Source organism: Curcuma longa, chromosome 17, assembly GCF_044706935.1.
Source record: "Curcuma longa cultivar G26 ecotype Majalengka, Jawa Barat chromosome 17, ITB_CL_G26_1.1, whole genome shotgun sequence".
In the NCBI taxonomy this organism is placed as follows: Eukaryota; Viridiplantae; Streptophyta; class Magnoliopsida; order Zingiberales; family Zingiberaceae; genus Curcuma; species Curcuma longa.
In genome coordinates, this window is record NC_133877.1 from 436,953 (window position 1) to 458,184 (window position 21,232).

At 33.8% G+C, this 21,232-nt stretch overlaps 1 protein-coding gene across 1 annotated transcript; it reads left to right on the forward strand.

Moving 5' to 3' along the window:
* Window positions 1-336: 336 nt before the first annotated feature.
* Window positions 337-20,154, forward strand: LOC141811877 (transcription factor MYB3R-1-like). Its single transcript, XM_074699949.1, has 11 exons — window positions 337-443; window positions 669-723; window positions 1,565-1,622; window positions 9,840-9,934; window positions 10,038-10,141; window positions 11,790-11,918; window positions 12,378-14,130; window positions 15,323-15,633; window positions 16,256-16,373; window positions 19,188-19,400; window positions 20,029-20,154. The coding sequence occupies exons 1-11, from the start codon at window positions 337-339 to the stop codon at window positions 20,152-20,154; spliced, it is 3,069 nt and encodes a 1,022-aa protein (XP_074556050.1).
* Window positions 20,155-21,232: the final 1,078 nt, after the last annotated feature.

The window sequence follows — 21,232 nt, forward strand, 5'->3', positions numbered from 1 at the left end:
AACTTGCGATTTATGTAGTCATGTCTCTAATTTAGGCTTTTCTTTGTTTTTAATTTTCTGATTAAATTGGTAAAATCTTTTCTTTCTCCATTCTTGAATTTCTTGGAGTTTTCCTTTGAATGTTATGTTTTGCACTTGGATACTAATTCACATTCTCAATTTCCCTGCAGAATCGTTGGTTTCTGCGGCGTGTTGATGTTTTTCTTGCCTTGATTCTACTACCTATGATTTTTCCCGTGCTTGGGGAATCTCTTTCCGATGATTTGGAAGTTAATCCATCATCAGAGCTACCAAATTTGGATTGGACAACCAGTGTTGAGGCTTTAGTAAGTAAGAATGGTGAGTGATAAAGGAAAAAGAGTCCAGACTGGTGAAGTATCTTCATCCAGCGCTGTTCATGATGTGAATGGCTATGAAATTCAGAAGCAAAGATCCTTGAATGGGTATATATTCACTGCCTGTCTTGCTTTTGCATATTTCTTTGTCCTCATTGCATTTGCAAGAACCTCCTTTTCATTTGAAGTTCCTTTTTACATAATTTCTGATTCTATCATTGTTGAAATGCTTCCTTTTGAATTGCCAAGTCCCGATTCTATCAATGTTGAAAAGCCTCCTTTTGAATTACAAAATGGAAAATACCTGATTATCTTTTTACAAAATTATTTTAGGAGGACTACTGGTCCAGCACGTCGATCAACCAAAGGGCAGTGGACACCTGAGGAGGTAAGATTCTGATGGTAAAATAGCACAATTGATTATTTGCTACATTTTTAAATATTATTGTTTATTTGTCTTACAAATATTGTACTTAATGATTTTTTATCTGAAATCTTGCACATTTGCCTGCAATTTGCATATATGTGGTACTTTCCTTGAAACTTTCAGCTAGGTTGTCAACTTATTTGTGTTTTTGAACTATATGTTATAATGGATTTTTTTGATTTACCATCCTTCGTAGATTTCATGTCAGCATGTCTATTGTCTAGCATCATTATCTCTTCTGTTAAGAGAGTGTTTTTATTGGGTCCTTATCTCTAATGATACATTCAACCATCATTCAATATCCTACCCATATTATTATAAATCATCTTAAATGCATTTTCTGATTGTTGCTAGTCTGATTCTGAAGATTACAACTTATAAGTGATTGCGAGAGCCTCCAAATTTCAATGACTTGTAATAGTGCTTATTTGACTTTGTTGTCATACTCTTCATCTTTGCTTTCTGGATGATTTCTAAAAATTCAATGTCCATACTTATTCTTTGGCCTTGCAACCTCTTAGATGTTTAGGAACTGCTAACATTTGAGAAATGATATGCTTATTCATTAGTTTAATCTTTCTTTTATTTTCTATACCATATTGACTAGTGATGATGATTAAACACATCAGCAATCTGAATTGCTGATGTTATGATTGCATGTCACTTGTTTAATAGTGACAAAAATTCTTGTGGTTTATTTTCCTTGTGATAAAAAGGGTTTTCTCTTGTCCTTTGGCATCTTAGTGATGTATGTAATGTCTGCTTGCTTGTTCTTTTTTCTGAATATTTCTTTTGCATGCAGGACAATATATTGAGTAAAGCAGTTGAGAATTTTAATGGCAAAAATTGGAAAAAGATAGGTATGCTATTACTATAATAGACAATGGTTGGTGTTAGAATAAATTATGTTTTTCATTCTCATATAAACTTAGTGGAGTATTGTCAACATCTCATATTATGTACCACATTCTATGCTTGTGTCTCGATCATTTTCAAGACTCTAGAGAAATTGTTAACCGATAAAAAAGAAATTCAAGTACCCAATGCAAATATATTTTCAAGAAGATTTCAACAAGTTATGTGGCTTGACTTTGTAGGATAAGTTACATTGGTCCTATTCCACTATTCTATTTAAGTATTTAGGGCTATATTCATACTATTAATCTAATCATTTAAATCATGTTTATTTACATCTAATAGAGTTTTGTTTAGTTTCTTTCTGTTTCTGACATCTTCAACTCTAATTCCCTCAACTTGATCTCACTATATAATTTATTGGTTATGTTTAGAACATCTCTATACCATATTAATTTTTTCCATGTTTTATACTCTATTGTCTATTAGATACATATAATTTCTCCCAATTTATAGCATTTATTATTTAGTCATTTTAGTAATTAAACACATTCATCTTAGCCCTTTCATTTATGCTACACTAGTCTTTGAATGCATTAATTATAATTGGCTAATACTTTGACTTATGAAGTATGATTCATTGTAATACGATTGTGATTTGTGACAATTTCGCTAATTCCACATGGATAGTTGTGGACTTTTAAAAAGGGATTTACATACTTAAAAGAGCTTTTATTAAATTAGGCTTTAGCTTGCTTAGGCTTGTGGCTAAACCTAACAAAGCTAATGAGTTAGTTCCCATATAAAGGTTGTGACCTTTTTACATAAAAACATATCTAATTTTAGACATAATGAGGTGCTTGGAGAGAATGTATGTATGATGATGGAACTATCAGTAGGCCACCATCCATAGGAATGAATTTAGACCATGATTTGGAGTTTGGATCTTGGCGAGGAAGTTATCCTAAATAGTGAATACTATAACACCCTAGTTTAGGGGAGCTATTGATTAATTAAGTTGGTTTATTAGCATATATTAGTGAACTAATATTATTATATATTAAAGAACATTGGGTTGCTTGGGTGTTGGCAGAGCAGTCATTGGGTAACACATGCAACCAACTAGAGGTGATTTTTGGACAATGCTTTGGACTTGGTGATTGACGAGGAACTAAAGACTCAATTGATGGGCATTTTGACACACCAATTTAGTGAGTCATGGGCTAACGAGACAATTTTATAGGTTGAGTGAACTTCTATTAACTTAGCTTAGTATTTTGTGCCTCTTTGTGAACCTACAAAGTTAATGGAATAGTATGTCATTATAATTGGTATTAAAGTGGACCAAACTTCTAAGCATGGTATAAAATGTCAAGCCGTGTTGGTCGGCACAGGCGGAATTTACCGTTTTGCTCACTGACCGACGATGGCAGTGACATAGTTTAGAGCCATGAGGCTGCTACGGCCTCACAATGGCCTCTATGAGGTTGTGTTTTTCCCCCATTTTCGTTATTTATTTTAGGCAATTAATTTCAATTCCTTTCCCTATTTCTTCTCCTCTCTTATTTTTTTCTCCTCTATTTGTTAAATTTTGTTCCCTCCATCATTATTTTTTCCCCTCCTTCATTCGTCCACGAGGTAAATAGAGAGAAAAATACTTCTTAACCTCTTTGGATAGTTAAATTTTCCCTCCTTTATTCGTGCACAAGATAAATAGAGAAAAAATCTCTTAAAGGATTGTTAATTTTTTCCCTCTATCTGTCGACAAGGTAAACAAAGAAAAACAAACTCTTTAAGATGGAGGAAACAAATTGTTAGGAAAAATAAAAAATTAAATAAATATACTTCGAATCATCTAAAATATACTACTATGAATTAAATTATTCAATATATATAAATTTGGTTTGATTTTAAACTGATCAAAATAAATCCAAATTAAATCCATTTTAAACCTACTTAATCCTCCCATGTCTACTTGGTGGACTTCATCTAACCCTAAGTTGACTTTTGATCAATAAGCATCAAACGTTTCATGAGATAATATCAAAACTTGAACTCAATATTCAACATATTAAATATAACTTAATAGTAAGCATCTATAACAATCAAATATTAATAAAAATATTTTTAATTGATATATTTTTATTTAAAAAAATTCTGAAATCATATTGACACGGCACGATACAAGACTAAAACTGTATCGTGTCGGTTATAAACCAAAACTTCAACACAAATTGACATTTTAAACCTTTCTCTAAGCCTAAGCATAGTGATGCATTTGAAAGGGTTCATGTGTGATGTAAGAGCTATTTTTGGGCATTACATGTTAATTATGAATGATTTTAGGGTAAGAGTTAGACTTTTGGTCCCAAGGAGATGTCTCACTTGTGTGGGCTGTGATGATGGTAGTACATGACTCCTTTGTAGCCTAGGGACATATGATAATCACCCAAGAGTCTAAATAGTCCTTTCCATTTTAGTCATTAATAATATCTATATCAATATCTCCTTGTGAATAATAAAGCCAAGCCAAGATATCTAGTCTTTATATGTATTAGTTTTTTCCTCATATGATTGAGTTGTGACAACAATTGTATACAAATTTTCTTTTACACTAAGTGTATGATTATTGTAGGGGCCCCAAGAAACTCTTTGATTTCAATCACTCTTTATTCTATTAATTCTATCTTCGTTGATGTTTGCTAAATACATTTTCAAGATCACACCTTTTACATATTATTTTCACATATTATTTGAATGATACTAATCATAGTTGTCGTGTTTCAAATGCTTAAAACATAGATTTGAAGATGTTATTGTTGTAATGTTCATAATCTATTCGCTTCAGTTTCAAAATTTTCAGACTTTGCTTTATGCTTCTTATATATTTAAAATTTCTTGTTGCCTTAGTTTCTTTTCTTTATTTTATTATCCAATTAATATCTAATTTTGAAAAATTCTCAAACAATTTTATTCATGAATCAAGGATACACTTTTATACAATGAGAATTACTAAATAAGGAAAGAATTAAAAAAATAAAAAAATATTTTATCAAAAATAAATTATTCTCGACCAAATCAATCTAATTATATCCCTTTTTACTCATGATTTAATTGACTCTCCATAAGAAAAGATTTGGTTAGTTTCTATATCATCCACGATTTGATTAACTCTCCATAAGGAAAGATTTGATTATTTTCTGCACTCCCCCTAAAGCTTGACTATATATATTGATGAGACCAAACTTGTCTTCAAGAAATTTATAAGCTTGTTCAGATAATCCTTTTGTAAGAAGATCGGCTAGTTGGTGAGATGTAGGAATATACTCAATACCGATAATGTCTTCATCCACCTTTTCTCTAATGAAGTGACGATCAACCTCTACATGTTATGTTCGATCATGATGAATTGGATTGTGAGCTATACTGATAGCTGATTTATTATCACAATGAAGTAGCATACTAGTATCTTCAATTTGAATTTTCAAATCTTTCATCACTCTTTTGATCCAAATGGATTCACAAATTCCATGAACCATAGTTCTGTATTCCACTTCAGCACTACTTCTTGCAACCATAGATTATTTTTTGCTAGAGTAATGTTACGCTGCAGGAAACTGCGGTAGGAAACTAGGACAGACACAGCCAGGGAAGTGGGACCCACCTGCATGCAGGTGGGTCCCACTTCCTATGTGTCTGTCCTGCTGCAGTTTCCTGCAGCGTAACATTACTCTTTTTGCTACACCATGTCACTAAATTCCCCCATACCATCGTACAATACCCAGAAGTTGACTTCTTATCATCAATTGATCTTGCCCAATCTGCATTAGTGTATGCACACACTCTTCTATCCTCAGTTTTTGTAAAGAACAGATCTTTTCCAGGAATTTATTTCAGATATCTCAAAATTTTGTATGCTGCATTTAAATGACCTTAACATGGTGACTGCATATATTGACTTACTAGACTAACTGCAAAGGCAATATTTGGGCGTATATGTGAGAGATATATGAGTTTTCCAACAAGACGCTGATAATTATCTTTGTCAACCGTGTTTCCTTCAAATATTTTTCTCTTATTCCCTAATTCAATTGGCATGTTACTTAGCTTGCATCCCAACATGTCAGTTTCTTTTAACAGATCTAAATAAGAGATTGAAATACCTTTTTTGTTTCGAGCAATCTTCATTCTCAAAAAATATCTCAATGTTCCAAGATCATTTTTTGACTTCAAATTCTCGTGCCATCATTTTCTTGATTTTTTCCAATTCTTTATTATCATTCGCAGCGATGATGATATCATCAACATACACTATAAGAATGACGAATAATGTATGATCTGCTTGTTCTTGAATATATCCGAAGTTCTTGATTACCTTGGAGAATCGATCGAACCAGACACGAGGTGACTGTTTTAAACCTAAAGAGATTTGTTGATCTTGCATACATTTTTACCACCCAATTTTTTTTCGAATCTCGGAGGTTGATTCATATAAACCTCCTCTTTAAGCTCTCCATTGAGAAAGATATTTTTTATATCAAGTTGATATAATGAACAATCTAGATTAGCCGCCAATGATAGAAGAAGTTTGAAAGTATTAAGTTTGGCAACCGAAACAAAAGTCTCGGTATAATCAATTTCATAAGTTCCTCTAGCCATCAGACGAGCCTTGTGTCTTTCAATTGAACCATCTCGTGAAAACTCATTTACAATCAACAACACTTTCCCTTATAGTAATTCTACCAAATCTCAGGTATTATTCTATTTGAAAGCATGCATTTCTTTAAGAATAGTAGTCTTCCATTTAGGAATAGTTAGTGCCTCCATGATAGATTTGAGAATTAATTCACTAGATAATTTTGAAGAGAAAGCATGAAATATGGAGGATAGATTAAAATAGGAGATAAAGTTTGAGATGAGATATTTAGGATGGGATCAGACGCCCTTTCTGATTGCAATAGGAATATCAAGATCGAAAAATATACTTGACTCGTTATAGAATTCTACCATCGGTTCATTTTCTTGGCTGTGACTAGAATTCACAATTTCTTCATTAGCTTGAGAAGTCTTTCTCCTTGAATAAACTAGGATATTTGATTTTTTACTCGATACTCCCCTATTTGACTAATTTGAGGATTGACTTGGATAGGATTGGGCATGGAAGGAGGTATGGTGTCCAATTTAAAACTAAGGACAAGAAGAGTATCTTCATTGTCCTTTGAGGGAGTTCTACTGTCACAACAGTCATCACCACGACTGTGTGATGTAACACGGTCAGGCCGTGTTGGATCCTAGAGATCGTGATCATCACTACCACGGTCATGTGGTGTGACACGGTCAAGCTGCGACACACTCTAGTTCTCCTCTTCCATCAACTTTAAAACTTCATCATCCTTTCCCTCTTGAGGTAAAGTGTGAGAGAAATACGAGGTACCTTCAAAAAAGGTGACATCACAAGTAACATATATTTTATTTGTTTGCGAACAATAACGTCGATAACCTTTTTGAGTAGGAGAATACTCGACAAAGATAGTTTTAAGGGCTTAAGGGTCAAGTTTGTTGCGCTTATGGGCATGGATATGCATAGAAGTCATACATCCAAATGTCTTTAATGGTAGATTATTGAAGTTGAAAATTTGTGGATATGTTTGGGTGAGAAGAGATAAAGGTGTGACAAAGTTTATGGAGCGACTAGGAAGACGATTGATAAAATATGTGGCTGTGAGGATTGAATCACCCCATAAATATTTTGGAACATGCATGGTGAATATAAGGGCACGAGCAACCTCTAACAAATGACAATTTTTATGCTCAGAAACTACATTTTGTTGTGCAGTATTGATATATGAACTTTAGTGAACAATTTCATTTTCCACTAAATAGTCACCTAAAATGACATTGAAATATTATTTGCCATTGTCGGTTCTAAGAATTTGGATATTTATTTAGAATTGGGTTTGAATTATTTTGTGGAAGGCTTTAAAGATATTACTGGTTTCAGACTTGTCCTTAAGAAGATAAACCCAAGTAACTCGTGTATGATCATCAAAAAATGAGATAAACCATCTTTTCCTATGAGAAGTGTGAATTTGTGAGGGATCCCAGATATCACTATGAATTAATGAAAATGGAGTAGATGGTTTATATCGTTTGGGAGAAAAATGGGTGCGAGTATGTTTAGCTAGTTGACACACTTCACAATTGAAACTCAAATGATCTTTTTTTGTAAACAATGAAGGAAATTGACGCTTATAATCAAAACTAGGATGACCAAGACGATAGTGCGAGGACATTATTTCCCTATTACTAGAATAAAAAAAAGCCACATGAGACAGCACAGACCGATCATTTTTATCCTTGAAATAATAAAGACATTCGTGAATTCTAGCATTGTCAATTGTCTGCCTTGATAGTAGGTTCTGAAAAAGACACAAGAAGGGTAAGAATTTAGCAAAACACTGATTATCAAGGGTGACTTTGCTAACAGAAATTAGATTGCATTTTAGAGCAGGTATATTGTGAAAAATAGATTTCAAGATAATATGCTGAGACAATTGAATATCGCTTATACCAACAACTACAGTTAATGATCCATCAACAATCCTAATAGTAATCTGGCGAGAACAGGGATAATAGAAAGAAAAAAGACTTGAATCACTTGTCATATGGTCAAAGGCCCCAGAATCAATGATCTAAGGGATCGTTGAATGCTTACAAAAAGGAGAATTGAGTTTACCAGATTTAGTCATGGAGCACAAACCAACATTAGAGTTGAAAGACGCATTGAGGGCCATTTGGTTGAAGAATTTGCAATATTGTTCAATCTGTTCTTTGGTGAAGGGGACAAGAACACCGGAGATAGCAAATTTTTCTTGGCTCAATTGATTATGAAATCCATGAACTTCATTCCTTTTTTGAGGTTGACAATTTACTGGTTTCTCATATATTTCCCAATATTTATCTTTGGTATGACCTAGCAATGTTCACACCAAAGAAGTTTATTTTTACGTTGATTTGGCATGGAATTTTTTGTAGAAACTAATGCTGAAACGTTTGTTGTAATGGATTGTGGTGTTATAACCTCATCAGTAAGTATAACCTTACGACGGGGTTCTTCCCGTCGAACTTCTACAAAGGTCTCTTTAGGGGATGGGAATGGATCACATGCAACTATACAACCACGTACCTCATCTAAATTACGATTAAAACCAGCCAAAAAATCAAACACACACTCCTTTTCAATATTGTGGCGAATTTTGATATTACAATCAGTGCATATTGAATCTTCTTGAAAAAATAGATTAAATTCCTGCCAAAGATCTTGAAGATTAGAGAAGTATTATGTTACAAAATTTGAATCTTGTTTTAATTCTTTCAGCTTCGATCGTAACTCAAAGATCTGAGAAGTATTGCCTAGATCGGAATACATCTTTCAAGCTGCGTCCCACACCTCCTTGGCCATCTTGAACCAGAGATAACGACGACTAATGTTAGGTTCCATGGAATTAATTAGCCAGGCAAGCACAATTGAATTCTCGGCCAACCATGTCTAGTACGATGCATTGCTTGATGTGGGCTGAGAGGAGTCACCCATAAGATAACCCAACTTCCCTCTGTTGCAGATGACTATCTTTACTGACTAAGCCCATTGAAAATAATTATGGTCATTTAACTTATGGGCAGTAAGTTGCAAGGATGAGAAGTTGCTTTCGAAAAAAGAAGAGACAACAACAGAAGGTTTTCCAGCTGTAGATTGAGTGGAAGAATCCATAGACATCGTGGTTGTCTTCGGAGGAGAAGAATTGCATGTGTTTGTTTATAGAGAGGACCATCGCTCTGATACCATGAAAAAATTCTCACACAATTTTATTATGAACCAAGGATACACTTTTATACAATGAGAATTAATAAATAAGGAAAGAATAATAAATAAATAAATAAATATTTTATCAAAAATAAATTATTCTCAACCAAATCAATCTAATTATATCATTTTTCACTTGTGATTTGATTGACTCTCCATAAGGAAAGATTTGATTAGTTTCTATATCACCCATGATTTTATTGACTCTCCATAAGGAAAGATTTGATTATTTTCTACAGATTTAATAAAATTTTAATGTCTCTTTGTCTAGTACTGGCTTTCAATTTTTGTTTGGTTCTTGTTATGTATTCTTTCTTAGACTTAAGCACGTATTTTCTTTGTTTCTCTTGACCTGCAGCTGAATGCTTTCCAGACCGGACTGATGTCCAATGCCTACATAGGTGGCAAAAAGTTTTGAATCCAGATCTTGTGAAAGGACCATGGTCAAAGGAGGTGAGAATATTTTGTTGATCAGCATGACAAAATCTACTTTTGCTCCTTCGTTGAAATTTTCTCTAGGACTAAATAGGTATATTCTTATTTTTCACTATCATAGGAAGATGAAATTATAATTGAAATGGTAAATAAGCTTGGACCCAAGAAATGGTCGGCAATTGCACAAGCATTACCTGGACGAATTGGAAAGCAATGCAGGGAAAGGTAAAGTACTTAGAGCACTACCTTATAAATTCTGTCACCTTTACAAAATCCTGTAGGTAATGTTTTTTGGGAAATAGTCAAACTGATTTCATGGTGTGAAAAAGTGTTTTGAAATGTGAAAGATAAATGCTTGCTCAAAGAACATTTTTCAGTTTTATCAATAAAATTCTATTACCATAGTGGATCTTGTTTCCTCTGGAGAATTGAGATTATCTCATTTTCTACAACATTATTTTGGTCAGAATATTATTAAAACTCTAAAAATTTCTTTTTCTTTTGGTCCTTAGGTTGTCTGATAAACTGACAATTGAACACTTCAGTTACCTTAAAAGGCACAACCATATCAACTCACCTTCCACCTGTAGTTGATGGTAGCGGGTGATCATTGCTCAATAAAGACAAAAAAATTATGGCTCTGTTTCTAGTACCAGCCATATACTTTATCCGCCTAAATTCAATTGGACTTGAACATGCCAAGGTTGAATTCTGCTGTTTGTTTCTTGAACTTGACGGAAGTTACTTTTGTTGATATTGTCTGTATATTATGAGTTTGATGATGTGGAAGAGAACCCATTGGTTTAGACTTTAGACCAGTTCAAACATTTATATCCTTATCAGATCTGCAGTGTGTTTGTATTTAATGTTCTACTTTCTATTACTTTTAGAGATGGACTTGATGTATTTTGTCTAAATAATATAGAATCGATTTATATTATGAATTTGTAAAGCCTATATAAGAAACTTAGAGTCATGATTGGAGGCAGTTTACTATCAACACTTGCTCATTAACACTCGGGCAAAGTTTAAATTCTATTAACAAGGTAAACTAAAATTAGATAATAGATTTGCTCTGGATTGATTTAATTTATTTAACCCATTTATTTATTGTATTATGGATCATTTTTCTACCTATCCAAAGAACTTGACCCTGTAGTGAGGAGTTTGGAAATCAATATGATGCCTTTCGGCGAACATAAGTTTCTACTAGCATTGAGAGAATCACAAAGAACTGTTTCCAGCATCGTTGATCATATTAAATCTGTTAAAATTTGCAACTTGCAAAAGTGTATCTCCATTAAGTCGTGGAATCAATATCTGGTTGTCCTTTCTAGTATATAAGACAACTTTAAGCTGTCATGAGGAAACAATACTTCTACATATCAATATAACAGAGATGGTAACGGTGTATATGGGATCATGGGAGTGCCTGCAAACTACCTCCTATAATAACCTAAGCCTTGTAAATATGTTTTACCACCCGAATAAAAAAGACTGCCTGTGCTTGTCAACTGCCTCTAACAAACCTAGGCCTCATAAATATGCTTAACCATCTGAATACAACATACTGCATCTGTGACCCAAACAAATACACCTGCTCTGAGTCTCTAATAGCACGAATAGATTTTGTGACCTTCGGACCAGTTCCCTTATCTACATCACGTAATATTTTCTATTTATTTTTAAATTTATGTTCATGAGTGTTCCTTTAGCAACTATTTTCCTCCTTTTGAAAGATGAGTACATGCGGAAGATAAATATATCCTAGAATTTTGTGAGATTTTGTGATTATTGTTCTTTTAACATCATCAGTTTGATTTTATATTACAGAACTCATGATGAAACTAACATTTTGTGGAATTAATTGCAGGTGGCATAATCATCTTAATCCTTCCATTAATAGGGAACCATGGACACAAAAAGAGGAAATAGCACTGATTCGTGTTCATCAAACACATGGAAATAAATGGGCAGAGTTAACAAAGTACTTACCAGGCAGGTGAGAATAAACTCTTAGTTTTCCTCCTTTGTTTGTTTCTGGTTGTTTTGAGTTGGTCTATATTTATTAGTCAAATTCTTTAAAGGTTATGTTTGTCCATTTGATGCTGTTTGTCTAACAACTATAGCTACATTTCAAGGAGTAATTGAATATATTTCTGCTATTATTTAATCTGGGTTGGCTTCTTAAGGCAGCTTTGTTCATTATCTTATTTCTCTATGTACAGCATACTCCTGGAAGAAAAAAATTTCACAAAATTTGTTCTACTTCAGGCTTTGTTAACCATATAATGGTGTAATATTTATATACAATGTTGGCCTGGACATCATATTATGATTATGCATTTCTTTCATTCAATATATGCTCATTTGAACCTTTAGTTCATCAAAATGAAACTATATCACTTTCTTGATAAACAGCTGTATTTTTTATAATGTTTTATTGCATCTGCACCATCAGGACGGACAATGCAATAAAGAATCACTGGAATAGTTCAGTAAAGAAGAAAATAAGTTCATACCTTGCATCAGGATTGCTTTCTCAGTTTAAAGGGCTTCCTGATGCTGAAAATTCTCTGTCAGTTGATGGACAGACATGCAATGAGAGTTATAGAAAAGAAAGGTTAGAAGTTGAGGATTCATTAGAATGTAGCCAAACATCATCTGCCAATTTGTGCTGCTCCCAATCTGATGAACTGGTCAATAAAGTACCAATTGGTGATGACAAGAAAAATAATAGAAACATTAGTAGAGAAGAGTTTCAGGACTCCCATTTTGCCATGTGCATTAATGAATATACATGTGTTGTTCCTGAAGTACAATATGAAGTTTCTACATCTCCAAGCTTAATACCTGAAAATATACCCGAAACAAATGCTGAAGAAATGAGAGCATACAAATTATCAAATAATTCTTCAGTAGAAGTTTCCCAGAAATCATTGGATTTAGAAGAAATGTCAGAATACCATAACCTTTGTATTCGAAACAACACAAATGAATCCTCTGTATGGCCAAATTTGTTAGATCATGAGAAGCAGAATAATGTTAACATATGTGAGGTTGGTTGCTTTGACAACTGCCTTTATGGTTCAGATTTTAGTCAGGGAACTATAGAGGAAATTCCTATTGACCTTGGTGTTTCAGATTTTTTAAATTCGGACTCCTCTGCTGTGAATTCCTGTAACTCTTTAATTTCTGAATCTTATAAAAATTTGACTATTCTTTCCAATCAAGTATATCCTGGAAGCTCGTGTGGCATGCTTGGAATTTCCCATTGCAACAACAATTTGATGGCCCTAGCACCTCCTTACCAAACCACTGTCCATGAAAGTCTATATGGATGTTATACTCTTGAAACCAGAGAAGTCACTGTTGGAGCTCAAGATCAGGAAGTCATTTCATATGATGATGTTGCTTATCCCAGTTGCTCTTCAATGTGCCCCATTGATAGCAGTCAGCCTAAGGTTACTCTGCTGGAAGATAAGGGGCAGGAGATTGGCGTTGCAAAGCAGACACATACCAAAGATATGGTTTCTGGTACTCCTGATCTAAAGTGTACACCCAGAGATGTGGACAAAAATGTACAGTCTGTAGATATGTTGTCAGCAGATATGACAGAGTCTGGAGCTTTGTTTTATGAACCTCCATGCTTACCAAGCTCAGAGATTCCATTCTTCAGCTGTGATCTCATATCCTCTGGAAATCTTCAGCAAGAATATAGTCCTCTTGGAATTCGTCAATTAATGATGTCCCCTAATTGTTCTAGATCATATAGCTTTTGGGATTCACCTTCTCATGATGACTCAGCTGATGCCCTTCTAAAAAATGCTGCCAAAAGTTTCATGTCTACACCATCTATTATGAAGAAGCGACAACGTGAATTATCATCGCCTCTAGTGGAACAGAGAGCTGACAAGAAACCTGGTAAACATATGGTTGGTACCTCATGTTCATTTCCTTTGAATCATGATGACAAATGTTCTGAGATTAATATGAGCAATGAAGTTATTCTTAACAAGACCTCTCTCAATTGTGCTGAGGTGGCCTTTAGTTGTCCTTCTGATAATCAGCAGAATGTACCTTCTTTGGATGATGACAAAGAAAACATAATGCATTTTGCTGATCATGCAACTAACAGTGCTGGTATAGGGACATCCTCTCTGACAACTTTAAGTGCTACAACCAAATTTAATGCTGGTGCTTCAAGAAGGATAGTAAGTTCATGTACCATTTGAATTTTGTTGTGTGTTATATGTATTGACAATTTCTTTAACTGTGTAGATATACTTCACTACCTTCAAGTATATCCACTATAAGATTAGTAACCCTTTTGGCCTGTAACTAGTATTGAAAATAAAGTAAAAAGAGGGTGATAGTTATTTTTTAAAAAACTGTTAAATTATGTAACTAATCGATTGTTATAAATTGTTTTCAACAAAATGCTGGTGTAAATTTTTGAGTAAGTGTAAATCTATTGAGAAAAGCATCTTCTATCTCTGGAATTTCAAGTTCTTGTCTTATGCCTTTTTCTTATTGTTTACTTTGCACTTTGCCTTCCTTATCTGCTTTATTAAGTATTTAAAAGTAGATTGAGTGTTCTACCATAATATCTTCCTCAGTTAAATTCAAGATGATTTCTATCTATTTAAGGTTCTTTAATGTGGTAGCCTACTTAGGGGAACAGTTTCATGAGTTAAATTTCCGAAGGTTTCAAACTCAGATATGGCCTTAATACTTAGGTTATTAAACAAAAATGTGATTATTCATGATAGTTGATTTTCAAACTGCTATTTGCAAAATTACTTGAAATCTAGTAAGATGACTTCTTACCACACACCTCCCAATATCATTGTTTTTGTAAAGGTACCCACTAAGTCATTAAGTTAATGCAGAAATAATCATGTGCACTGAAATGCAGTCTTGGTGCCCAATAGGTGGCATAACCAATTAAATTTTAGTGGGCATCAGTCAACATTGGGTCTAATCATATCCCTTTATCCATGCAAATTGACCTCTTCTTTGTATAAAGAATGGTGAGTATAACCGCCAATTTTGCTACTCTATTTAGTATAACTACAATCCATTTGATTTGATTAAAAGTCCAGTTTCATTTAATGAGCACTTGGAAAATAAGGCACACGAGCAACAATGTTCATGACACATGGAACAATGTTGGGACAAATTCACTCGATTATTTTAACATGACAATGCTCAAAATTTTCCTAACCCATTCAGTTTTTTGGTGTTAAATATCGGTGCATCAAAAATATGAGTTGGGTTTGCCGATCAATGGGTAAATATCATCAATGTTTTGTATTTTTAACCGAAATTAGAGTGAGCCAGTTTCTCTTGTGGTTTTCAACATTAAACTGAGAAATAATCCTTTGAATTGTTTTCTTGTGACAGCTATCTCGTGCACTTGTTGAATGCAACTCAAGGGACCAAGGACCTTCCAAGGAATTGTCTATCACAAGTGCAAAGTCATTGAAAGTTCAAACTATCAGTAATTCTACAGATGCACCAAATAATGGTCAAATAGAACCTTGTTCTCAATTGGCAGATTTCCCTATTGTGTTTTCTCCTTGTGTCGTGGAAACCCATAAGAACCTTAATTCAGACCCAGAAATAGCAAAGTATTCTGTTCAATCAACAAGGCCTTCTCCTTTAGTGGTTGGAAAATGCAGTTCAACAATTGATGATATCACACACTTGAATATGTAAGAAAATGCATAAGCAACTTTATTGCCTTTTTGTATAGTGCTGATAAGGAGGAACAATTTACATTAAAGCAAACATGTAGATTAATTTTGTCTGTAAAAATGCATAATAAAGCAACAACTTATATTACAAGTAGTATTATTGTCTATGAATGAATCAAGCACGCATAGTACAGTAGATGATTGCTTTTCATGTGGATGTAGTTCTTTCAAATATAACTGTTATTCCTGGTAGAGCAATTAAAGATCAACTTGTTAATATTTTACTAGTTTTTTGGCACTCTTAACTTTCTAAAGCTATGCAGCAGAGCATTATCAACATCAAGTTGCAGTTGAGGGGTCTGTTAGAATAGGTTTATATTAGTGATTTTTAGTCTAATATTGTGTTTGTGGTACACCATACTCTATATGATGAGGGGGTTTATTCAATAAAAGGCTGCCTAGTTTTTTAGGTTTAGATGAACTAATTTTCTTTTCAAAAACAACTAACAAAATGTAAAATTGTCACTGTAGAAGTATGATTAGAGTTAGAAAATTGAACATCCTGAGAGTGCTTGTATGTTGTGGTGAAACAATATATTCTGTTTATGCTCTTTGTAATATCAATACTTTGTCCTAACAGCTTTGGTGATACCCCTTGCATCAAAAGAGGGATTGAATCTCCTTCAGCATGGAAGTCACCTTGGTTTATGAATTCTCTCCTTCCAGGGCATGCAATTAGCAGTGAACTTACATTTGAGGTTAGAAATAAAGCATCTTAGCGATTTGCTTGTCTTGCTTCTGTTTCTTCTCTTTGCGACTCTTTGTGAAGGCATACTTGGATTATATTGTAAGAAAATATACTCTCTACCAAGTGAATTCATCTTTACAACTTGAAGATAAAAATATTTTGTTCCTTACAATAACTTTTGTGCTAAATCAGCTCTACCCTTATCTTATTTATCCTATATCTAAGATTGTTGGCATATGAAATCTGCTAATCATTATCATCATGAATTTGTGCTTGTCCCAATTATATTTCTAAGAGTTATATGAAAATTTTCATTAGTACTCAAATCAATTAAATATATTCGTTAATGCTTTGTTTAGTCTCCCTATAGCCCTTACACCTCCTATGCTAATAGATTCAACTCGTTTAACTAAGAATTTTGGTGCCAACCCATGTTGCTCAATACAATTTTTTTTTTACCGTTTCAGCACAAGAGCAACACCTATACCCCCACCAAATACATTCATCCCAACAACATCATAGGTCAATAGGATTCCTTCTGTTTATCACGTGGGAATCTTGTGTCTATTGTCAAATTCTTGCATGCTTACTATCGGCACAAAGCACAACAAAAGGTTTTCGTGCCCCTTGAGCTTGAAGGTTTTCCAAATGACTAAGAATTTTTAGAAGCTCTTCGTGCCCCTTGAGCTGAAAATGGGAATGAGAAACATATGCAATATAGCGGTGATACAACTAGCTCTAGTAGAAATGGCTTAACTACTACACCAATATTAGGGAGGACTGCAAGTGTTTGTATTACCTCAACACGAGTAGTATTAGTCGTTTCTTTCTTTCTATGGGATGAAGGCATATAGTTAAAATTGCTGAGAATTGATTTGTTGGCATTCTCAAACCAAGCTAGTGATCAAATTAGAATTGATGATGCCTATACGGGGGTGAAGAACAAATTGATAGCTAAAGTATCATTTGATTTTTTTATTTCAATTGAATTCCACCTAATGCAACAAATAATACATTATACATACTACAATAGCATGATGTCCAATATCTAAAGATCTAGTCCTGTTATCCAACCTTTGACCATGTATGAAATTATAAGTTTATATTTAGATGAATAATGGAGGAGATCAAGATTTAGATCCTATCCTGCAAAAAGCAATGGGGCCTATATGGGGTGGTTATGTTGATGTGATATAGTTGAACAAGATCTATACAGATGAACATTATCAACTTTCTACTATACTGCAATATAATAGTGATATTTCATAAATTTGTTGATGCAACCATAGAATATCATAATACATCTTACATATATCACTTGATGAATAGTGCAATTCAAAAGATATGTGTAGAACATATAGCACAAGTAAAATGGCAGCCCGATGTACAAAGCTTCCACTAATGCGGGGTCTTAGTGAAAGATCTATTGTACGCAACCTTATCCTGTTTTACAAGAGATTGTTTTCACTAATATAGCACAAGTAAAATGACAGCCCGATGTACAAAGCTTCCACTAATGCGGGGTCTTAGTGAAGGATCTATTGTATGCAACCTTATCCTGCTTTACAAGAGATTGTTTTCATGACTCGAATATGTGACCTTCAGGTCACTTAACAGCAACTTTACTATTGCGCCAAGGCTCCCCTTCAACATATAGTGCTAGTAGTCATAAAAAATGGTGCCTAATTTAAGATGGTTGAAGAGCTATGATATAGTAAAGAAAGTAATAAAGAGAGAGCAATTGTTTATAAAATTCTTTAATAGTCATCATTGAATTCACATAATAAAGGAATAATGAGGAAATTTGTTGAAGTGGAATATCATAATTGTTTCTAATAATGAGATAACCATAATAAAACCCTAAACCTAAAAGTACTAATGTGGTACTAAACCCACTTGACCAACAACCCTATTAATCTAATACATGTATGTCAAAATTTTATCAAATAGTAATATTTTTCAAATATTTCCTTTCTAATAACTCTATGCGTCCATTTTTTGCTTTTTTTTAATCTCTTCTACATTAATGTATTGCTTCTGAAGTTTAACACTGCAATTCATAAAGTCTAGCAAGTCATATCACATTCTTGTACATTTTTCCTCTTGGTTTAAGCGGCACACGATAATCACATGACAGTTTAGAAGTATCTTTCATTTTGATAACTAATTCTTTATCCTATTACAATCTTTGCCCATATCCTCTTATTACATGGTAGATTTAAGACATTTAGAACTTTTTGATTGTAGGTAGGAATTTTATATCGAACCATTCTAATGGTTCTTTTCGTCAATTACACATATATTCAATTTTGTTTTACTTAATTTAATTTAAGTCTTTAGTTTCTTTTTTTTCTCCACAATTCAAGATTTGAATTTCATCTAATAACATACACTAAGGAGGTTGTCTTGAATTTGATTTGTTAGTTCATCTGGTAAAAGTAGATTTCAACTAAAGGCTGACCCTTGGTATCAACCTATGGCTAGAAGAAAATCAGTTATATATTCTTAGTAGTTTTAACATTAGTAATTGTTTAAAAACCCTTTGTCACATGATATTTCTTTGTGTACCAACATCCACTCCTATAGTTGTATAGGGACTCTATAGATGTTTTCTAAGTCAATAAAAAACATATGTAAATCCTTCTTTTCTCTATATTTTGTCATTAATTGTATTTTTTTCCCCATAGGAAATCAATTGATCTAGTTTTCCCCTATCTTCTTGACCTTATAATATATAAACTTGTATGACTAAAATGGACTTTTCGGCTTTATATTGATTATAAATTTTTCAAAAGGCAACAAATTTCGTATCTCCAAATTTTAGGATTTAGGATATTTTATGAGCCCGGGAGATAGAAGTTATGATGCCATTGGGCTGTTGAGGCAGTTCAGCGAACACACTGCTGATGTAGTTGCAGAGGCCCAGCAGTTGCTGAGAAGTGGGAGCCCTGTAACGCTGGAGGACAAGAAATTATCAGAAGAAAATGCTGACTGTGGCAAAGAGCTGAAAAATTTTCATATGCCATCAAATATCATGGTATTTGTTACCTTTGACTATCAACTTTGGCTTTAGATACAAATTTAAATTGTTTTAGTAGTGAACATTTGAGTTCAAGAAAATGCACTGCCAGACAATATTCACAAATATACATGCTGCACGCGCTATGTCAAATATGGGCATTCCAGATTGTAACTAATTTCATCTACATGAAGTTACTTAACATCAAACATCTCGAAGAGAAGTCTCTATAGTTAATACACATCCCTCATCATTCAAAATCAAATGTTGTCACTGGGCAAGATATAAACTAGCTCACTTTATAATCTGACTTAGCACCAGATAAATCAGAAGAATCTAACCTATGTTAATCATCAAATATCACATTTTTTGGTGATATTTCCTGTCATTAAATGTCAATTGACGCTTGTTAGCTTAGCAGAAATATCTAGATTTAATTTATAATTCAGAATTTGAGTATCATATATCACATGATAGCTAATATGGACAGTAAAAAAATATAGTGTTTTTGTTTTTCTCCCCTTAATCATAGGATATTAGTAATTTGCGCCCAGCGTGTCTGCCACTTTAGGGACAACAAGGGGCACACACTTGTTTTGTTTTTGATAAAATGTTAATTTGTTTCTAACATTGAGTTATTCTCCAGACTGAAGCTCGAGTTCTGGATTTCAGCGGATGTGGCACACCAGTCAAGGGACCAGAAACTCTAAAAACAGGGAGTTCAGAGATGACCATGAGCCCATCCACGTATCTTATGAAGGCTTGCAGATAGAAGCATTCAGGATCGTAATTACAAAAGGCTTTTTTTTTTCTTTTAAAGTTGTAGATAGATATCCATTGAGGTAGCTATATTGATTTATTGCATTTCATTTTCTTATTTTCGTCTTTGTTTTGATGGCCTAGCCATTCTTATTCAGTAGACAACTGATTTATGCGCTTTGTTCATGAATGCTAGTTGAATATAATGTCGATTCAATTTCTGTGTCCGCTTAGATACCACCACTGGGCGGATTTTGATTGTCCTTTTACATTTGAAACGAATACTAATCTGAGGGTTAAGAATTCTTTGAACAGATATGAGTTCGATTGAGTCAGTCTTTTACAACTGTTGTCTTCTTATTGTTTGTTAACTGTATACTTATTTGAATCATCTGCTCTTGGTTTCCTTCTCATCTTCTGTTCTTGGACAGAAAAAAAAGTGTATTTGTCTAATGTGTTCTTGGATAAAGAGCCTATGACAAGGTCAGGACAAGGCATGGCACATGAAACTCCCCCTTTGAGAGGGCACATTGGTAGCTCTCGTCCTTGCTGTTGACCTTCGCCCTGCACTGCCCAGGAGAAGACGCAAAAAACGTCTCTGCTGGGGTATATTTAACTGCTTTCCTTTTTACCAGAATTGAGAATTTTTACTGGTCATTCAATGCACTATTTAAAGCTTCGCAATTAATTTTGTTTGTCGTCTGGATTTTTACAAGTAACAAAATCATAAGTTAACAAATTATGATCCTATATGGATTGCACTGTGATAGTGTCATTTTTGCTCACTCGAGCTCCTCCTCTCTCGAACGCCTCCATGCTGCTAGCTAGTTGGCCAAACACTGTGGCTTGTGAGGAAATGTAAGTCAAGGTTAGTCGGCTCTATTGGTGCGGTTATTCTGATGCTCAAGTCAGAATCAAGGTGTAGCAAGAAAAAGCTTGCAGAGATGTGAGAGAGAAAGAGAGAGTGTAATGGAGAAGAGTTGCCCCCGCTTTCGCAAAGAAAATCATACCTTTAACCTGCCTTCCTTAACTGTTATGTAGCCTGTGAAAAGGAATCTCCATGGGGTATCCTCAGAGAGATAATTAGGGAA